The sequence below is a fragment of the Lipophrys pholis genome, assembly GCF_963383615.2.
Source record: "Lipophrys pholis genome assembly, chromosome: 20".
Lineage (NCBI taxonomy): Eukaryota > Metazoa > Chordata > Actinopteri > Blenniiformes > Blenniidae > Lipophrys > Lipophrys pholis.
The window spans coordinates 9,701,201-9,719,780 of record NC_137648.1 but is presented as its reverse complement, the minus strand read 5'-3'; the positions used below and the strand labels follow the sequence as shown (position 1 = coordinate 9,719,780).

Below are 18,580 nucleotides of genomic sequence, written 5' to 3'. Positions count from 1 at the left end.
TTATTATTCATTATATTATCTGACTGTAGTTAATTTTTATTATTATCATCATCAATAATAATAATTATTAAACCCACAAACATTTCGTGTGTGTATCAGAGCAGACTTTCAAAATATTTTTTTCCAGTCACAGCCAAATAAATGTGTTTATTGCACTTTGTACCTTAAAATCTTGACTGTGATCGTCTCAGTTGGATTTGAATAAATGTGTGCGATAATAATAATAATAATAATAATAATAATAATAATAATAATAATAATAATAATAATAATAATAATAATAATAATAAAACGTGTTTTTTAAAAAAGGCCGATGCAAAAGATGACGTTTTCTTAAAATGAGAGTTTCACAGACTTTTTTAGTCACGTTATTTATTCACAAACACAAATACAACCATGCATGGAAAAATAAGGAAGATGAGATGAAGAGCCTCCATTGTTGGCTCCCTGACAGTCCACTTCACATGACAGATGATAAGTTATTCACACATGCATTTAGTGCAAATGTCTCCTCTGAAAGTGCACAAGTCAAGCATGACGGGCTCGCTACCCCTGTTGTGGAATTTCTACAGAGAAACCAGGGACATGTGTGGAACTGCACAATGCAAACGGGGAAAAACAAGTTCTATACATTAAATTCACTTAATATATTAATTTACACGGCATTCATAGCGGGATCTCCGTGGAAATTGGATCAGGCTGAAGTAAAGCATGAAATCATGCACATATTATTATTATTATTATGATACTGTTTGATGGTTTATTTATGTTACTGGGACTTGGACGATGATGGGCCTTGATTCTCCTCTGAAGGATTTGAAGAGTTCAGGAATTGTCCACTTGCTCCGACGTACAGTCTGGATCTCATTGGCCACTTCTGTAAAAATATTACATTTGTTTTAAAAAAAGAAAAAAAAGAAATATATCTCCAATGTAAAGGCCGCTTGCAAATTAAGTGCAATAAAAAAAAAAGAAGATGGTTTTATTTTTTTTCAATAAGAAATTACGAGACATGAAAACATAAATATTTGAAGTACATAGGTTTAACAAATTTGGGGAAAAAAAGAAGAAAAAAAAAAAAGGTGTGATTGTAGTTTTTCCTGACCTTGACAGGGTGCAGGTATCCGTCTCCTTTCAGAGAGTGTAACGCCTCAGTCTTGCTCTCTCCCTCCTCGGTGCCTTCCTCTTGCAGTGTTCGAGTTAAATGGGCAATGTAGGTGGTGGCCAGTATCAACACGTCCAGTTTGGACAGCTTGGTGTCCGGCGGCACTGACGGCAAAGTCCTCTGCAGTTCCAGGAAGGCGTTCCTCAGGGTTTGCACGCGGCTCCTCTCCCGGGCTGCGTTAGCTGCCGCCGGCCGGCCTCTGCCGCCAAGTCCGGCCGTCTGCAGCACTCTGGCCCGGTGCAGGTCCCGGCGACGACCGTCCGGACTCGGGCTGGAGCTCGGGCTTGATGCCGGGCTGTCATCCGCCGCCGCCCCGGAGCAGTTACCGCCGTCCATCCGGAGCGTCTGCCTCCCAACCATCCGGTGCTCTCACAGACCTGAGGAGAGAAACAAGCCGTCACTTTGAGGAGTTTCATCTATTTATGACGTGGTTTATTTATTATAACATGTTTAATGTTGTACCGTTACTTTTAACTTATGAATCCATAATATTAAAGTATGTTCTCAATCGCTTTTGTCTGAAACTTAAATTCTCTGTCAAACTTTGCCACCAAAGTCATCAAATATCAAATATCACGTCATAAAAACTTTGAATGTATATAAACCAAACAGACAGCTTCTCATCCTCAGTGACAGACTGATATCCTGCTGATTGCCCAGTGGCACATCAGAAGATCCAGCCAAACATTCTGCCAAGTCGGTGGTTTGATAAGGAGTTTACCTCTGGTACTTCTCGCTGGTTTGGAAAACGACATGAAGGCGAACCCCCCAAAAAATGTCTTTAAGAGGGAGAAAAGTGGTCGTCAATAGTCCCAGATCAGGTCCAGTTTGACCTTATAAAGGGGATGCGTCTGCATGACCGGAGCGCCGCGGTGCCAATGCGCGCATCCAGCTCTTCACCTGTGCGTAAAAACTCTCAGCGGCGCCTCATTTACTGGATACCCAAAGTGGCGGACAAATATTTAACGCCGGCGCAATTAATCACCCTCCTCACGGCGGAGTACGACTCTTTCCCCTTCTTGACTTATTTCAGTGTGAGGGCAGCAGAGCCTCGCGTTCAACAACGCCAGAGGCAGGACTCTCTTTTCCCCCAGCTGTGATCTGTGCGGGCCATGTCCACCTCTAATTGGCTGCGAACCCGACACTGTATTTTCTTTATGAGCCTATCAAAAAGTGGCAAAAAGCAAGAAACGGAGTCAAAATTAACTCCCAAAAATGGGCTCTCTCAGAAAGTAAAAACTATTGGAGCCAAACGCTATTTGCAATAGACCATGAAGGCAAACTGACAAGTGTAAGATGATATGCAAAACATTTGACGAATTGCCCGGGTGTCTTGAATTGCAAGCTCATTGGAACAGCTAATAAATAAACTCCGGCGCTGCAATCAACAGGCAGGCATTGAGGAAATTCTTGCAAGACTCATAAATTAATCACTCTGATTTTCGTGGCTCCAAACGGAGATGTCGGCGAATTAATGAAAGGAATTATTCATAATATGTATATCCCCGGACTGTTCCTAATAAACATTGTTTTTGTAGGGATGGGGGTAACAGTCCTGCTCCAGGCCACTCATTACAAGGCAAAGGAAAATAAGGTTAAGTAAGCTTGTTGTTGCCCTTATTAGCTTACATCTTTCAGGGGATACACAAACCCACGTGGCTCATAAAATCTCATTCAAACTCAGATGAACAATGTTCAAGAAATTCAAAAAAAAGTCAGAGTCATTTCTCACAGTTGTTTGAATGGGGGCATGCAGTGTTAGCTTTGGATGGTGTAAAGACTTGTAATGATAAAGCAGAGGGGTCATTTATATTGTGCCACTCTGGATCTGGCTGCACACTTTTTACATGGAATGTATTTGGAAGAAAAATTTAAAACATCACAGAAAACGTCGGTCGAAAAGCAACAATTAGATTTATCTATCCAGTCAGTCCCAGAAAGTAACACGGGAAATGAAGCAGCTGTGAGAATGGGAGTGAGCAACATACAGGGATATTCATGTTCTCTTTAATTTTTGTAGACTTTCCCAGGATATTAATTCAGCTATAAGAACTTAAGGACATAAAATGAAAACATGCAGTGAGACGTGAGATGTTTGTTAAGCTCTCAAATCCTTCAGGTTACTGCGGCGACTTTGCAGATATCATGGAGCGGGGATGCTCCCAGTCTGCCCTTGATCCAAAATATCCACAGTTTTCGAGGCCAAGGTGCCTCAGCAAGGGAGAGGCACGTGTATAGATCCTTCAGAGGACAGATCTGCTGCTTTATGCCTCCATATGATTGATTGGAACATGATTGGGCCCATTCATGGGAATCCCCAATGCCGTCCCCCTAAAATCACAAAGAAAAACTTATGAAAAAAAGGAAATTTTATATAATAGCTCAAGCAAAAATTATTACTATTATTAGTATTTTTAAAGGAGACAATGGGTAAATTCCAATATCATCATGATTAAAAGACAATAAAAACAAATTAAAATAACCAACATTTATTAAAACAAGTGAATCGACAATGATGGCCTCCAATTTACAGTCATAAATTAGGACAGCATAAGGTCATGCAATACTTTTGCACATAAAGTCTTATCAGCTCCGTTTTCATATCAAAAGCAACATCATTCAGTTTAATCTAGTGACACTGAGCCTGAGAGGCTGCGCCTCTGCATATTAGTGTGGTTGCATGTGACCTGCTGGAGGTGGACCTTGACCCACGTAGAAGCTGTCTGAAACATAAACAAAGTCAAATCCATAAGCTTTTCTAGTGTGCCGAGCTTTTACCCGGCATTAAAACAAAATTAGGATAAATATTAACAAAGATGATACAGAAATCTTATGAAACACAAAACTGAGTGGCATACCTGTTAAAGAATAGGGGATCAATGGTTCAGACGGCATGTCTTTGTTCTTTTTCGCCTTCCTGGCCTGTTTTGATGCTTTCCACTGAACAAGGAACTGTCTGGTTAAGCCATTAATTTCCTTCCCATCAAGAATTTCTGGAAACAAATTACAAATATATACTTAAAACCACACAGGAAACAAAGTGTTTTTGTGATTTATCAAGTTAGTACGGCCTTCAAATATTTACCTATATACATTTGTAAATGTATAAGTTAATGAGAAGATAAATAGCCGAAGTTTTACCAAGAGTTTTGCACTCAGTGATCAGACGGTCTCTATATTTTGGTTTTTTACACACTGGATTTCCAGACAAGTCCATCAGACGAAGCCGAGGCCAGTGGCTGAACATTTCTTCTAATTCCTGAAAAGACACACACACACACACACACACACACACACACACACACACACACACACACACACACACACACACACACACACACACACACACACACACACACACACACACACACACACACACACAAACAGAAAAAAACATAAACAATGATCTAATGATTTGATTGCGAGTGAAAGAATGCCCCAACTTTGTGCTCAACAAACATGCTTTGTTATGTGGTTATTAATTAGAGACAACGATAAGAATGAAACTTGTGAAGACAGGGCATATGTGAGCGGCAAAGTGAAGCACAAGGGCCAAAAGAAAGTGCATAAACAACACATCAGTCTGTTTTAATAAACAGTGTCGCCGGTGTCATGTAACTACAAGTTCTCTCCTGGGGCCGTGTGAGGGCTGGCTCCTCCAGCCAGTTGCCTGCAGTTGTATGTTTATCTAAAGGCACATTAATCCAAGCTTGGAAATATGAATACTCTCTGGACACGCTCTGATTGTTCATTGCCTTCCTGTCTTGGCCAAAGCGCTTCCACTTTTCCAGCTTGAGCTGCAATCAGTTCATAGGGGACCCCTGAGCACCGTGCGCTCCCAGGCTTTGATAAATGATCGTGTCAGGGCCGTCACTCAGAAGGCCCTCGCTGAAGAGGAGCCCAGCGCCAAATTGCCCCCCACACGGAGGCGTGGAGTACAGCCGGGGCCGGATAGCGGCTGAGCGTGCCTGGCTCGCTCGCCTGGACTAATGATGGGCCAGTTATGAACCTGTATTTGACCAGAGCTTCGATTCCCCTGTCCTCTCTGCCCTGCACACAGCTAACAGCCTCAGAAGATGCTCCCCATTTGTCACCCTGGCAGACTGCCTGTCATAATCTATTTTAAAAATCCATAATGTTCCTCTGGATTTTGACCAAATGGTGCAGAAGAAGGAATTGATCCTTTAGAGTGCTGTCTTTGCAGAATCAATAGTGGCAGACGGGTTGTATAAATTATAGGAGATATCTGCTAAAAATGACACGCGTACAATTACCTGCATCAACATCTGCAAACAGAGGGAGGTGTAACAAAGCAGTCAATAGTAAGTGCTGTTGGTGTTAATCTCCAGTGATAATAACCAATTATGCAATTTTAATGAAACGCATTATCCTTCTCAGCTGGTACGTGAGTTAAAACGGAAAAATCCCTGTCGCCTTAGAGTAGCCTGCAAAATAAGGGCCTCATTTGTCAAAAGTCCACCGGCATAAATCATACCTCCGCCTCAGATTAATCTCCGATAAAGTGATATCCTGGTGGTTCAGGATATCAAATAGAGGATTTAAAGGCGAAAGGGGGAAAATTCAACCTTCCAAGGAAAGAGAGAAACTTGTGCTTGTTTAAAGCTGTCAGCGAGGAAAGTCTCCTGGGGAATAGCTCGCTGATTTGTTGAATAATTTTGACCCGGTGCGAGCCACACAGACTGGGAACCTCTGGCAGGATTTGCAGGATTTGGTTCCTTACAACTCAGTTCTCCATATAATTTCACACACCACTGCAGAGATCTATGGCCCATAAATGCCAACCCGATCAGCTCATAAACCGCGCGCTGATTTTAACACCTTGTGTCGTACATAGTCGCTGCGATGTGGAATTCACAGTCTTTCCCCTCTGTCTCATTTGGAGAGAAGCGTCGTTATTTCTTTAAAGATGTACATTTACCTCTATATTGTGCAACTTATTGCCAGTCGCAGAAAAATGCTGGAGTTCTTTCAACACCGCCAGGTCCCGGATGTCATCGATGTTGTTGTTATCAATAGTCAGGACACACAGAGACTCCTGTAGCGACACATATCAAGTAAGAGAAAAAGTCACATTACCATTCAGGGGTTTTCAAGGCGCAGGAGAACTTTAACCAACCCCAACAGCTGTCATGATGTAAAGGCCATAACAAACCATAACTCATCGTTTGCTTGTTATCTGGTAAGTCGCTATATGTACTCTGTGACTGTTACACTCATAGTTTGCAGAAAAAATACTGAATGATTTTGATCCGTCTCTAGTAATAAATTCAGCTCAAAATATCAAACCGTCTGTCGTCTATTCTCAGTATGTGTTTTAAATGTATTAGTTTTATCCTTGAGTTGTTTATTTAAAAAAAAAAATATCAGGATTTCTCATCAAAAGATGACGCTGGGAAAAGACATCTCTGTGATGCAGAGATTTGTCACTCTTTTTGTGTCAATAGAGACCCACCCAACGCTTTGAAAATCACATTTAAAATCAGTGATGTGACAGAATAAAACAAATAAACCACGTGTCAAAGAGAAAAGGGCAACTAAATAAAACAAGAGTATAATATCAATTTGCTGAGATTATATTTTGCACACATTCAAAGCACATTTTAATACTGAAGAACATCTTAAAATATTTCATAGCATTTAAAAAACTTATTATTTTCTTTCTTATTATCTATTTCTGTGAAGCATCTAGGTTTCTTCTCTGCACACGTTTAAGGATCCATGTGGAGCTCTCGCTAAATATTCATCTTGGTTTGAAGTTCTGTATAATGGCACATTTATAAAAAGCTGGAACTCTTTAAATTTGCAGAGCAATTTCTTTAATTTATCCAAACAAACTAGAAGCTCAGACTTTTGGTGTGTTTATTCGTAGCCCAGGCAGTAAACGAAGTAAACAAACCAAACTGATTTGTCAGACCGGAGAGCAACAGAGGTCTCTTTGACATCATCAAACCCGGCACAACACTGCTTTTACAAGGATCACACGACTCTGAGAAACCCGAGATGTTCTCCACGAGACAAGATAACCTCCCGTCTGACACATCACACAGAACTTTGTGTACCTTCTCCTCACTCTAATCCCACATAAGAATTTCCAGTGAAATAAATGAGCAGAACCTGAACTAGTCAGAGAGAAGAGAGAGTTGTTTTTTTTTTCTTTTTCTTTCTCCGGTGCTATTTCTGTACAAAAGAGTGCAAAAAAAAAATAAATAAAAAAAAAATAGGTCATACAGCAAGTGAGAGGAGCGTCGTGGGGTCAAAGAGCAACTTTTCCTCTGGTGGCAGCCTCTGATTCTCCAGGTGAAGCTCCTGGAGCTGGCGGAGCCGCTCCAAGCCTTCCACCACCGAAATTCTGTTTCCACCCAGATACCTCGAGAGCAGGAAAACCGCACACGTGTGTCACACATGCCTCCGACTTCCATCATCATCACGGCATGGAAGAGAATCGATGCTGTACTCACAGTTTGGAGAGTCTCCGCAGATTGTGGAGGTTGTCGATATGAGCGATGTTGTTATTCTGCATATACAGATGCGTGAGGTTGGAGGCAAAGCCAAGGTTGTGAATGAACGTGATGTGATTGTCATACAGGTAAAGGACCGTGAGGTTTCTACACGCAGAGAGATCTCCCTGAAGTCAGAAAAATAAAGAGGCATTTAAAAAGACAAATGGGTAGTTCAAAGATGAGCTAAAGGACACGATGAAGGCCACTTACAATAGCGTCAATATTCTTGCTGGAAAAGTAGAGGTGGGTAAGATTCCTGAGGTAGTCCGTGAAGGAGAGGCCCCTTTTCTTTTTGATGTGGTTTCTGGACTTAGCGATCAGATCTACAGTTAGATGCACCATGCTGGCTCGTCACAGACTCTGCTTCAGAGAGGATCTCTTTCAGCTTCAGCCAAGCATTCAGTCCACAGCGGAGAGCAGGGCGCTCTGTTTGGGAAGGAAACGTAGACACGCGTGGACTGAATGAGCAGCCAATATGTTGATCTCAATGAAGGCAAATGACAGACCGAACATGTTCATGTTGCTTTGAATTCTTAAACCACAATTGTCAGAGTACAAGTAGAAATGATTAGTGAGCAAACATGACATTTTCCAGGGAGTTGCTAATTGGGAAATGGCTTGAGTAGACCACTGAAGTTTGTGTTGGAATTAGGCTGATCGCTTCCCCATGTATTCAGAGCAAAGCTTCCCCTGCTTCCTTTAATGACCCCAGGAAGACTAGCAACCAGTTTGTGGGAGCTAATGGGGATCCTAATAAACAATAAACAACAATATTGTCATTTCCCAGTGGGGCTTGTTCATCGGCTCAGGTTTGCTCTTTGATTCTTCCATGTGGCGCAGGTCCAGTGTGTGCAGCTAAAAGCTGTAAGGTATGGCAACAAGTCTCCTCCACATTGGATCTCAAGGTATCAGGAGAAAAGTGAAACCGATCGATAAAACAGGGCTGAACTACAAAGAGGAAGTGAGTGGTGTCAAGTCAGCCCCCACTTCAAGGCGGCCAGCCGCTGCTCTGTCACGCCATGCATTACAGTAAGAGCAGACTCAAATAGATTTTTAAAATAAAAGGGATATTCAAGGGAATGAGATTTCTCAGTTAGTTGATAAAACACAAATTAATACTACTGCTAATGAAAATAGGCAACAACACTAATAAATGAGTGCACTTTTAATACTTAAATAACCATTAGACATGCTGCCCGTAGAAGCATAAAACAATCAAACAAAAATAAAAACACCTCAGTTTCTTTCAGTGGTGTATTAATGTTACTATAATACAATAAACATCTGCCCATTCTGATGACGTCTTTCAAATTAAAAGCCCAACAAAGCAGCATATCTTTGCAAAATTCAGATTGATATCAAATTAAATCCTTCTGGTGCCATAAATCCATTTCACTTCAGCTTTATCGTAGACCAGTTCAGGATGTGACATATAAAGAATAATACCCCTCTGTAAAAGCACATTAACGATTCTTTCCCTCGAATTTCAGACTGATATTAAAAGGAAATTCCCTGTTATCATAAACCCTTTCCGAGTCACACTGATAGTAGGCATGTCACTCACCAAGTACCCGCCCAATTTAATGTGGCATATCAAAATAAGAGCCCCCTGAAATAGCACGTCTGGGTTCCATTCCCTCTTTCTTCGGACTGTTATTAAAAGCAAGGTTCCTGTTATCACACACTCATTCCATGTTAGACTGATGGTAGACAATGTCAGGATGTCATTTACAAAGTACCAGCCCAACCCGATGTGGCATATCAAAATAAGAGCCCTCTTGAATACCAGGTGAGACTGATAGTAGGTGATTAGTAGTAGGTCAAGTCAATGTCACTGGATAAGAAACTACTCACCTCCCTTTCTGTCTCTTTACAGACAAGTACACAGAATTATGTGAATACTGGAAGAAATACTTTCCAGTCTTCTGTGTCTTTTTTTTGGGAGCTCAATTCTCCTACAGTTTTTATTCAGTTTTGGCCATTCTAATATCAGAACGTGCAACAGAGTGAATTTATTCATAATTCTAAGCTATGAAAATAAGATGATTGAATTTGCTGTGTGGTTAAAGTTCCACATTAATGTTTTAAAACCTGCCGACCACTAAGGTTTTGCATGAACTCAAACATAGACGTTACCTGCTGGATCCTTTGTAACGTGTCAGCTATCAGTATGACCTTGGATGTATATCAGGAGGAAAAAATAAAACAGGGCTGAACTATGGAGAGGAGCTGACAGGTTTGGCTCAATAGCTGCCATGACTACCATCACATTTAGCGTGATCAAATCCCACAATATGGCGAATTTAAACAACTTTAAGACTTCGGGTGAATTCTCTTACCTCTGAGGATGGACAGAGAGTGAACAAAAGTGAGCTAACTCTACTGTTTCCTAAGAAGTTGTACCTGAAACTGCGGCGTTTTGTTGGAGACCGTCAAGTCGTTGCTATAGAAACCACACCGGAAGACACGAGCGGGTCCCAGATTACCACGGGTCACCGAATCTGGCGCAACACCGCCAAAACAGACTGGAATAATTGAGTGCTCACGATATTTACTCAAGTGCAACTCCTCTTACACTGCCTGAATTGTACTCAGTTACATGTAAAAGTACTCTTGCTAAAAAATACTCAAGCAAACTATATTATACTTTTGCCAAAGACTTAGTTACTTTTTGACAAATAGAGCCTAGGAATTACAATAATACAACTTTTATAAACAAATGTAGGTATAAAACAGTAATTTGATTAGTTTTAAGAGAAAAATGATTGAACAGGCTGATCAAAATCTGTGTGTAATAATTCAAATTAAGTGCGTGCACAGTAATGACAGTGGACTTTATTTCAATTATTTTGTCCTCTCAAGGAAATTGGTTCGTAGCCATCAAAGGAACAACTCACACACACACACACACACACACACACACACACACACACACACACACACACACACACACACACACAACTTGCAACATATTCCAAGACTGGGACTTTGTGGGAATTGGAGTAATGTAAGAGAAAAATTACATACTTTCCCAAAGTACCACTTAATGACACTGATGTATTTAACACTCCGTAAATCCACGCTCGTTTTTAGTTTTTTATTATTGAACTTTTTTATTTGAAAAACAAAACACAGCTGGTTTTTAGTTTACTGCATTAACCAGCAAAAATAAAACATTAAGGCTAAGAACATGAAGTCAAAATGGTGAATCTTACAGCAACAACTCAAATTTAATCAATTGCAATCTGTTTTCATGCTGTTTAATATATTCTTAACTTGCTCTATGTTTGTGGCAGACATAATTTCATCAAACAGAAGTGTTTACAATTCAAGACAACCTACATAGTCAAGAGAACGAGCCATGTCTCTCAGTGACCCCTGCAGTGTAATCTATATCATGTCACGACCTGGGCTTCCTGTGAGAGAGAGACATGAATTCACTTATGCAGGGGCACACAGCAGAGAGGAAGTGTGGTACCTACAGCTTTTGAGTCGGGATCAACTTCTTAACAAATGGTCCCATGCTCAGAGTGAAATCAAATACAACATATCCTAAATCTTATTGAGGCCACAAGGCCTACATACATTAGTTATGCATTATTATGGACCTCTTTTATCAGCCTTCAGCTCTCATATGAGTCATCCAACATGTAGGCCTTGCACTACAGTTAAGAAAGCTTTATATAGTAAGGAGGAGCACACAGATACATTACTATATTTAACAAAAGAAGTGCGAGTGGATTTTTGGCTGCCCACAATTTGACTTGATTAGAATTAACATAAATTTCCTTATTGCAGCTTTGGTCATGCATACAAATGTCCATCTGTTGATAATCACAATATTTCCATGTCCCAACGAGTTCAATATGTTTCAGTGTTCAATCACCATGAAATACCAAACATTAAGTGAAACTATTTTTAAAAGAGCATACTTGAAATATTTCCTCAGCACTGTGACTGTCATCCATGTAATACATTTAAATATTTGGCAAAAACACAAGCGATTCAGTTTATGGTGCACCAAAACCTCATTCAAAAACGTACATTTTCTAAAATTACATTAGTAATAATCTAATAAGTTTCCTCTTTCTAAAGCACAATACTGAAAACCCTCCATTTTGAAACATGGCTTAAATAACGGTAAAAGAAAATCATTACAAGAAGCCGTGCCAAAGCTCATGCAAGTGAGAAAAAACAGGCACCTCCACCGTCCCACTGGGATTCTCTCCTCTGCAATGCACGACGTCAAAAATATACATTTTTACCATTACAATACCATAAAGAAAGACATCACACAAACCCAGGCCAAAGCAGCTGTCAGTTAAAAAAAGGGCAGACGCAGTGAGTGTCCGCTCCGATGGAGAGCAGACACATGGCGTGAATGGACTCCAGTGTGTACGGCTTCTGTTTCTGCGCTGCATCACTGCCACATCACGACGGAGCGAGCAGGCCACGCTGCCAGAGTGTGCACCGGCGAGCCGCCGGGAGCCAAACTGCGCAGGGAGTCACTCCGCAGAGACGTCCCACAAATGGCAGTCGGGTCTCGTTGACCCTGTGCAGGAGCCTCAGTTTTGCCGTTCCATTATGTAATGCAGTGACAGGCTACATGTGGATTGACTGACTGGTTCAGCCGAGTGTCGAGAGCGACCACAAGGTTAGTTCAATGTTGAACTTAAGACAGTTACGTGTAGAAATATGTTTTGTTTCTGCAATATGCCCCTGAGGTATTATACTACATTGTCGCATTACATGAAAAAAAGTCCACAGCCAGTCCTTTTACTTTTTATACTTTATTTTTTTTTTTTTGCTTTTGTCCAGAATGAATTTCTTGGCTACTTCTAGGAAAGAGACGAAAACAGAATAGAAATGAAAATCCCCTGTAGAAAGGTCACACACAGCATAAACCAATAAATGTTTTAACGTGCACATTTAATCACTTTCAGGAGAAATCTTGCGGTGGTTCAGCTTCAATTGGCAGATGTGTTGATTTGATTGAAGAGTTTGTCTTTAATGACTTGGGACATCAGGCCATGGATCGCCTCTATGGTCGTCTTGCAGCTGGAAAAAAAGAAGAATATTTAGCCTCCCGGAGAGGATAAGAATATCTACAGCGGTAGCTGTACACTCCAATAAGCAGAATCTAGTTCCACTGTTAAGGAAAATTAAGGTTTTTAGTCGCAATAGTCAAGTTATATTAAGAAACCCGTTGGAAATCTGCAAAGCTTATTTCACATTTAAATGGTGGCTCATTTGTGAGGAACATGCATTTGGAGGATGAGCGGCACACATCCATTACTTTTTCAGCCGTTTAGTTATTGTCAAAATCTTACAAACCCTAAATAATAAAAAGATGGCGTACACATGAAATTAAAACAAAATCAGTAGAATAACTACAAAATTATTTTACAATTATAATCATTTGTTAAGGGAAAAAAAAGGTCTATCAGTGTAACGTGGTTAGGGTTACACTGTTGTTTTCTGTTTTGTATGAATTCAAACTCACTTTATATGGACTAATCTTATCAATACCTTCATTACACATCTGCTAGATAAGTGACATGAAATTTATGTTTTATTCAGTTATAACAAAAGAGTAGTAAGAATATTATTAAATCAACACTGAGGGTCATTATCAATACATTATCTAATTATGTTCTTAAACTAAAAGAATAAGTCTTTTAGTGAAGCTTTTGAAAAACCAAATAGTGAATATTTGTTATTAGTAATAAAACATTTAGTTTGTTATTTAGGTTAAATAAAATGTCTTGAGTTCCATTCTTGGCATATTCTGTTATACTACTGAGATAAAACTACAAACTGACATTGTGATTTAAAAATGACTGTAAAACAAATAAAACATAAAAAAAAAAAAAAAAAACCCTGTTTCAATTATCTAAAGAGATGTGGTGCATATATTATCAGACTATAGTTATAGAAAACACTGAAATGAAAGTATGTGAACATGTTACTTCAAAAAAACCTCCACCTGTCTCGTGTTGCTTTGGCCAGCTTGTCCTCAGACTTCCGGTCATGTGTGTCCAACCCGAGCATGAAGCAACCTCTTCCCAGCTGAGCCTCCGACTGCTCCAGCTTCTCTGACAGGTCAAACACCTGGCCCGTAGTGTAGTCCGAGTTCTGACCGGCCAACACACACACAGACACAAAACACACACATGGAGAAACCAATTCATGCACAATTTGCTCACAAAAGCTGGAAAACAGATTTCCCACAAAGAGATTTTCTGCCAAATGACAACAAATCTGTCGACCGGGCGGCAGGAGAGTGTTGTGGTGACTGAAAGGTAGCCAGGGAAAAGGTTTGCTTAAGGTGAGGCCGTGTTTATAGTAGGAGAGGTAATTAAAACACAATGACATGGGGGGCCCCTGACTGGGGTGACAGTGTAGCAACTGACAAAGCCCGTCAGCCGAGGAGCAGCTCGTTCCTGACATGTAGTCAATTCATCTTCATCCAGAATGCCAAAGAGCTCACTGTTTGGATAAGCCTGATGCCTTTTTAGCCCGTTAAGTCGAGCTCAGGACAGAGTGACTGCAGTCACAATGGGAATTCACATGAGGGGCCTTCAATCTTTAGAACCAACTGCAGGAGAAAGGAGCATCGGTATCTCTGCACTCGGGTCCGACTTCAGCGCTCCTCCGCTTTGTTAAAAAGTTCACATCCAAGCTTATTACTAAAACCAATAAACAAAGACGTGGGGCTGATAAACTGCAATAAATCACTTCATCACAAACTGGTGCCCATATGACTCACTGAGTTATAGTGTCATTTATTCATCATAAATCAAACTGTCAGACTATTAACAAGCATTTAAGAACATTTGGTTTGTGAACTTTGATTACATACCGTGAGGAGACTTGAGGAGCTTAAGGTATTAACCCAATATTTATTCCAAAGAAGTTCCAGCAGCTTTCTGTCCAGGGAAGACTTGAAGTATGTAACCTCCAAGGCGTAATACCTAAACAGATCAAATAAGTATCATAAACCTGGTAAATCAAGCACTCGCATGAAAAGTAAACAATAAAAAAAAAATGTCATGACACGACTATTCGACAGATTAACAATGTTTGTAAAATGTAAATTACTCACTGTTTACAGTGTACACCAAAGTCTTCAATCTTGTTCAGAGGGATTGTCTGATATTCTGACGGTCCCTCATCGGGGGGTTTGTAACCCTAAATGTCCAGACAGGAAACTTTTAACTAAACACTCCAGCATAACGTATGGCACGTAGAAGATACTACAAGACAAGTTTAAAAAAATAAATAAAATACAGACAAAAACCCACCAAAAATAACTCAATAATTAACATCGAAGTATATTTGTCATTTTAAATAGAAGAGATTTGCTGTCGTGTAAATATATCTCTCCTCTTTGCGTTACCTTCGGGTAGGTTCTGAAGGCACCGAGGTTGACTTTCCCTGCAGAAATAGTCCGAGTCGGGTCGATCTGTAGGAAGGAAGATACAGTAGAACAGGAAAACAAAGTCAGGGGTCGTACAAACCTCCAGGGACTACTCAGACATGCCCACCAGGAGCATTTCACTGTGGCTGTCAGCGTGCTGAAGGTACACACTCCATTAGATGACGCCCCTGGCATTTAAGTACCGCAAAACCAAACCAAGTGTAAATAGCATATATGGTTGCAAAATATTCATCAGCACTACAAGGAAATCCACAACTCGTACATCAATAAATCACACTCCCTTCTCAGTTACACACACATATTTGTGTATCATTACACTCAAATAGAAAAAAAATAATAATAATTCTTGAACACTTTCAACCAGATATAAAATGGCGAGTATTTCCGGTCTTACCACAACAGCCACAAAAGGCTCTTGAAACTGCTGGTTGAGCATCTGAGTGCTGACGTCTATACCTGACAGCCAGCACCCGTAGCCTGGGTGACTGTGGTACCAGCCAATGGCGTTCTCCAGACGGCCAACCTGAAGAGTCGGGCAGAATATACAAAAATTACTCAGTAGATGACAATTGGAGCATTTTAAATATAAGAAATATGACACATTTAGAAATGACAACTGTATGAAATATTAAGTAAACTAGGTTACTGTTACTATGATATGAAACAATATTGAACTGGAAGTTTATTGCATGTCTGCAGTGACCATGTGTTTAAGTTTGAATTTTTGGAAGGTACCACATGAAACCTCTGATCATAATGAAAGTAGGACAATGACTGAAGAGAAAATATCCATTTAGCTTTGTACACTCAGCTGAATTTTAAAGAAGGGGCAGGATTTAAAAATATAACGAGAGAATAATCTGTCACGGCATCCCCTCACAAATCTCAGAAATACATTATACTTAGGCAAACTCATCCATTCATATTATAAATTACTATTAATAACATGCTACAATAGCATAACAGTATCTGACTCAAAATGAATGGACCAAACAGCTATAGCATTATATCAACATGACGGGCTTGACAGGTTTATAAGTAAGAAATCCTCAGTTCGGAATAAACATTTGACAGGCTGTGTGTCTCACTGAATTCATCCTGTGATGGATTGGCAACGAAAACACAACATGTACACCGTCAGCTGGGGGAGGCGCAAGCTACTGGCAATCCTACTTAGAAGTGCGTGTCAGCAAATTTTGGATGGATGAACCAGACTTTAACCAATTTTTACTTCACTTGCTCAGACAACTCACAGGAGATTTACTGTACATACAGCTTGAAATCTCATTTATTCAAATGAGCCTACTCATTGTTATTAGTGTTGTTTTGTAGCTTATGTTACGATTTTTTAATCTAAGTTTGACTTTGCTTTAATATACCTGCACTACAGGGGTGGGCCATTATTTCTTCATAAAAAAAAAAACTGGATCTGTATATTTTTTTTCTGCTCAGTATAGATATTATACTGATCAAAAAAGTAGTATGTTACATAGTTCACTGTAATTTTTTCTGCTCGTATTATGGAGACTTGTATTCTTATTTTTCTCTACATTGTTTTGATTGAGGATATTGATTTTAATTGTCACCCTTCAACACACCAAAAGTCAACCATGAAGTATTAACACTGAAAAATAAAAAGGTGCTGCTTTCAGAAAGCAGTTATACTGATGTTGTGAGTTGTAATTTCTCAGTGACCCGTTGCGGGCTGGTCAGGGCCTGACAAAGGGCCACATGGGGCCTGAGGGCCATATGATGGGTCATTTGGTGTCCCAATAGGCAACTTTAAGAGAGTAAGAATAACGGGATCGCTCCCCTATTTTGTAGATGAGGGATCTTGTAAGTATTTACCAACCTGTTTAGCATTTTCAATATAGGCAGCCATGTACTCGTAGGCCGCAGCCTGGGCGTTGACTCTGGTTTCTGTGCCCTCCACGGGCAAAGCAAAGCTGTCCATGATCATCATGGTCTCTCCATCCACCTTCCCCAGCATGAGGCCCATCACCTCCAGGTTCCCCCCAGACCTGGCGTGCATCACCATCTTCAGCAGGGCCAGTGCTGAGATCTTGCAGTACTTGAAGTAGTGGTGACTGTGGGCCAAAAAGGAGTGTTTAAGGGGTTAGAAACCTTTCTAAAGACACATCACACAGCCTGTGACACTGCTGCTCACACACATAATGGTATGCTAGTTTACATGCAAGCTATCAGGGATCTTCCAACAAACTGCACACTCGATAACACAGTTAACTCCACAAACACCCGCACGCAGGCAGGAAACACACGAATTGAACGTACTCCTTCGTCCAGGGTTTGGCCGCGAGGATTTCTTGTTGTTGTTTTTTGTCATATTTGTAGATTTCATCGATGCTCTGGACTTCCTGCATGCTGTTCGTCAGCTCCCATGTTTTCTGCGCCGTACTGCTGCCCGCCATGATGAATTATCTGAACCGAACGGATACGTGGTTTAAAATAAGCTCTACTCAATCGCAAGAAGAAACGTTTTATTTCTTCCAGAGGTTTAGAAAACGTTTTGTACTCGGACGTCCACTCGTCTAGGGAGCCATGACACCGAACGATACCAACATGACAAAGTGAAGTCGCAAAGGGAGTTGATTTGTTCATGTAACACAAAATAGCGTTGCTTTATTGATATGTTTGGGGTTTTTCTACATATATTGCAACCCAATCGCTACTGTTGATATACAATCTGAAGGGACTTTAGTTGGAGTTAATACTTCTGTCAACATCTAACCACCCCTCAAAATGAAATAGTTTAGCCCAGATACGTTGTTGTCTATTGGTCAGGGAGACCCTGACATCTAGCGGCTGATCTTAGAAATGCCTCTCAATTAAACTGACCCAGAAATATCATAACATGTCAAAACAACCACGTTACAATAGATTACCGATATGTTGCGCAGATTCAATTTCATTATAATTACAATCAGTTCATGGGGTGTATACTTCCTTTTCTAATAGAATGAGGCATACTGTAAGAAGTGAGCCAATATCACCCCCCTGCCCTATTACCCCCAACATCATCTACCACCATCATCTGGTTTAATTGTTGCAGAGTCTGCTCTACATGCTTAGAAAAGATTGTGCACTGAGGCAGTAGCATCTGCATTTTGATTTTTTTTGTACCAGTCTCTAGACCACATTTTCTCTAGACACTGTATATCTTTATTACCAACATTTAAAAAAGACAGAAAATATTAACAAATAATAATACAATTAAAAGACAATGATACAATATGTTGGTACCTATGATGAAATGAACACAGAGAAGAAAGAAAAACGGTAAATAAATACAATAGTAATATTATTAATACTCAACACAACAATCATAACAATAACAAGATCTTGTAGACTCTCATGTTGTAGTCCGAGCAGAGCTGGGCGAGACCCTATTGGAATGCAAAGAATTCTTCTTCTTCTTCTTCTTCTTCTTCTTCT

General features: G+C 40.2%; 3 protein-coding genes across 3 annotated transcripts; all 3 read right to left on the bottom strand.

The window, feature by feature from the left end:
• Positions 1-361: 361 nt before the first annotated feature.
• Positions 362-2,201, bottom strand: tcf24 (transcription factor 24). The gene is made up of 3 exons (XM_080489602.1): positions 1,887-2,201; positions 1,106-1,542; positions 362-877 (listed from the first exon to the last, which is right to left on the bottom strand). The coding sequence occupies exons 2-3, from the start codon at positions 1,523-1,525 to the stop codon at positions 770-772; spliced, it is 528 nt and encodes a 175-aa protein (XP_080345728.1). The 5' UTR covers positions 1,526-1,542; positions 1,887-2,201; the 3' UTR covers positions 362-769.
• A 1,631-nt stretch (positions 2,202-3,832) lies between these two features.
• Positions 3,833-8,028, bottom strand: ppp1r42 (protein phosphatase 1, regulatory subunit 42; the record flags this gene model as incomplete). The annotated part of the gene is made up of 7 exons (XM_080489950.1): positions 3,833-3,888; positions 4,024-4,158; positions 4,307-4,424; positions 6,105-6,221; positions 7,415-7,553; positions 7,645-7,811; positions 7,897-8,028. 7 exons carry the CDS (start codon positions 8,026-8,028, stop codon positions 3,833-3,835), a joined length of 864 nt encoding a protein of 287 aa, XP_080346076.1.
• Positions 8,029-12,465: 4,437 nt separating this feature from the next.
• Positions 12,466-17,717, bottom strand: cops5 (COP9 signalosome subunit 5). Its single transcript, XM_080489592.1, has 8 exons — positions 17,420-17,717; positions 16,980-17,214; positions 15,522-15,650; positions 15,086-15,151; positions 14,792-14,877; positions 14,549-14,660; positions 13,673-13,821; positions 12,466-12,744 (listed from the first exon to the last, which is right to left on the bottom strand). Exons 1-8 carry the CDS (start codon positions 17,554-17,556, stop codon positions 12,654-12,656), a joined length of 1,005 nt encoding a protein of 334 aa, XP_080345718.1. The 5' UTR covers positions 17,557-17,717; the 3' UTR covers positions 12,466-12,653.
• Positions 17,718-18,580: the final 863 nt, after the last annotated feature.

What these genes read in the sequence shown, in the direction of transcription:
- tcf24 (XM_080489602.1), bottom strand. Translation starts at nt 1,525, where the DNA reads ATGGTTGGGAGGCAGACGCTCCGGATGGACGGCGGTAACTGCTCCGGG. An exon ending in GATACCTGCACCCTGTCAAG is followed by an intron (nt 878 to 1,105) that starts GTCAGGAAAAAC and finishes ATATTTTTACAG; the next exon opens with AAGTGGCCAATGAGATCCAG.
- cops5 (XM_080489592.1), bottom strand. Translation starts at nt 17,556, where the DNA reads ATGGCGGGCAGCAGTACGGCGCAGAAAACATGGGAGCTGACGAACAGC. An exon ending in GCCAAACCCTGGACGAAGGA is followed by an intron (nt 17,215 to 17,419) that starts GTACGTTCAATT and finishes TTTGGCCCACAG; the next exon opens with TCACCACTACTTCAAGTACT. An exon ending in GCTCCTCAAGTCTCCTCACG is followed by an intron (nt 13,822 to 14,548) that starts GTATGTAATCAA and finishes TTGGCCGGTCAG; the next exon opens with AACTCGGACTACACTACGGG.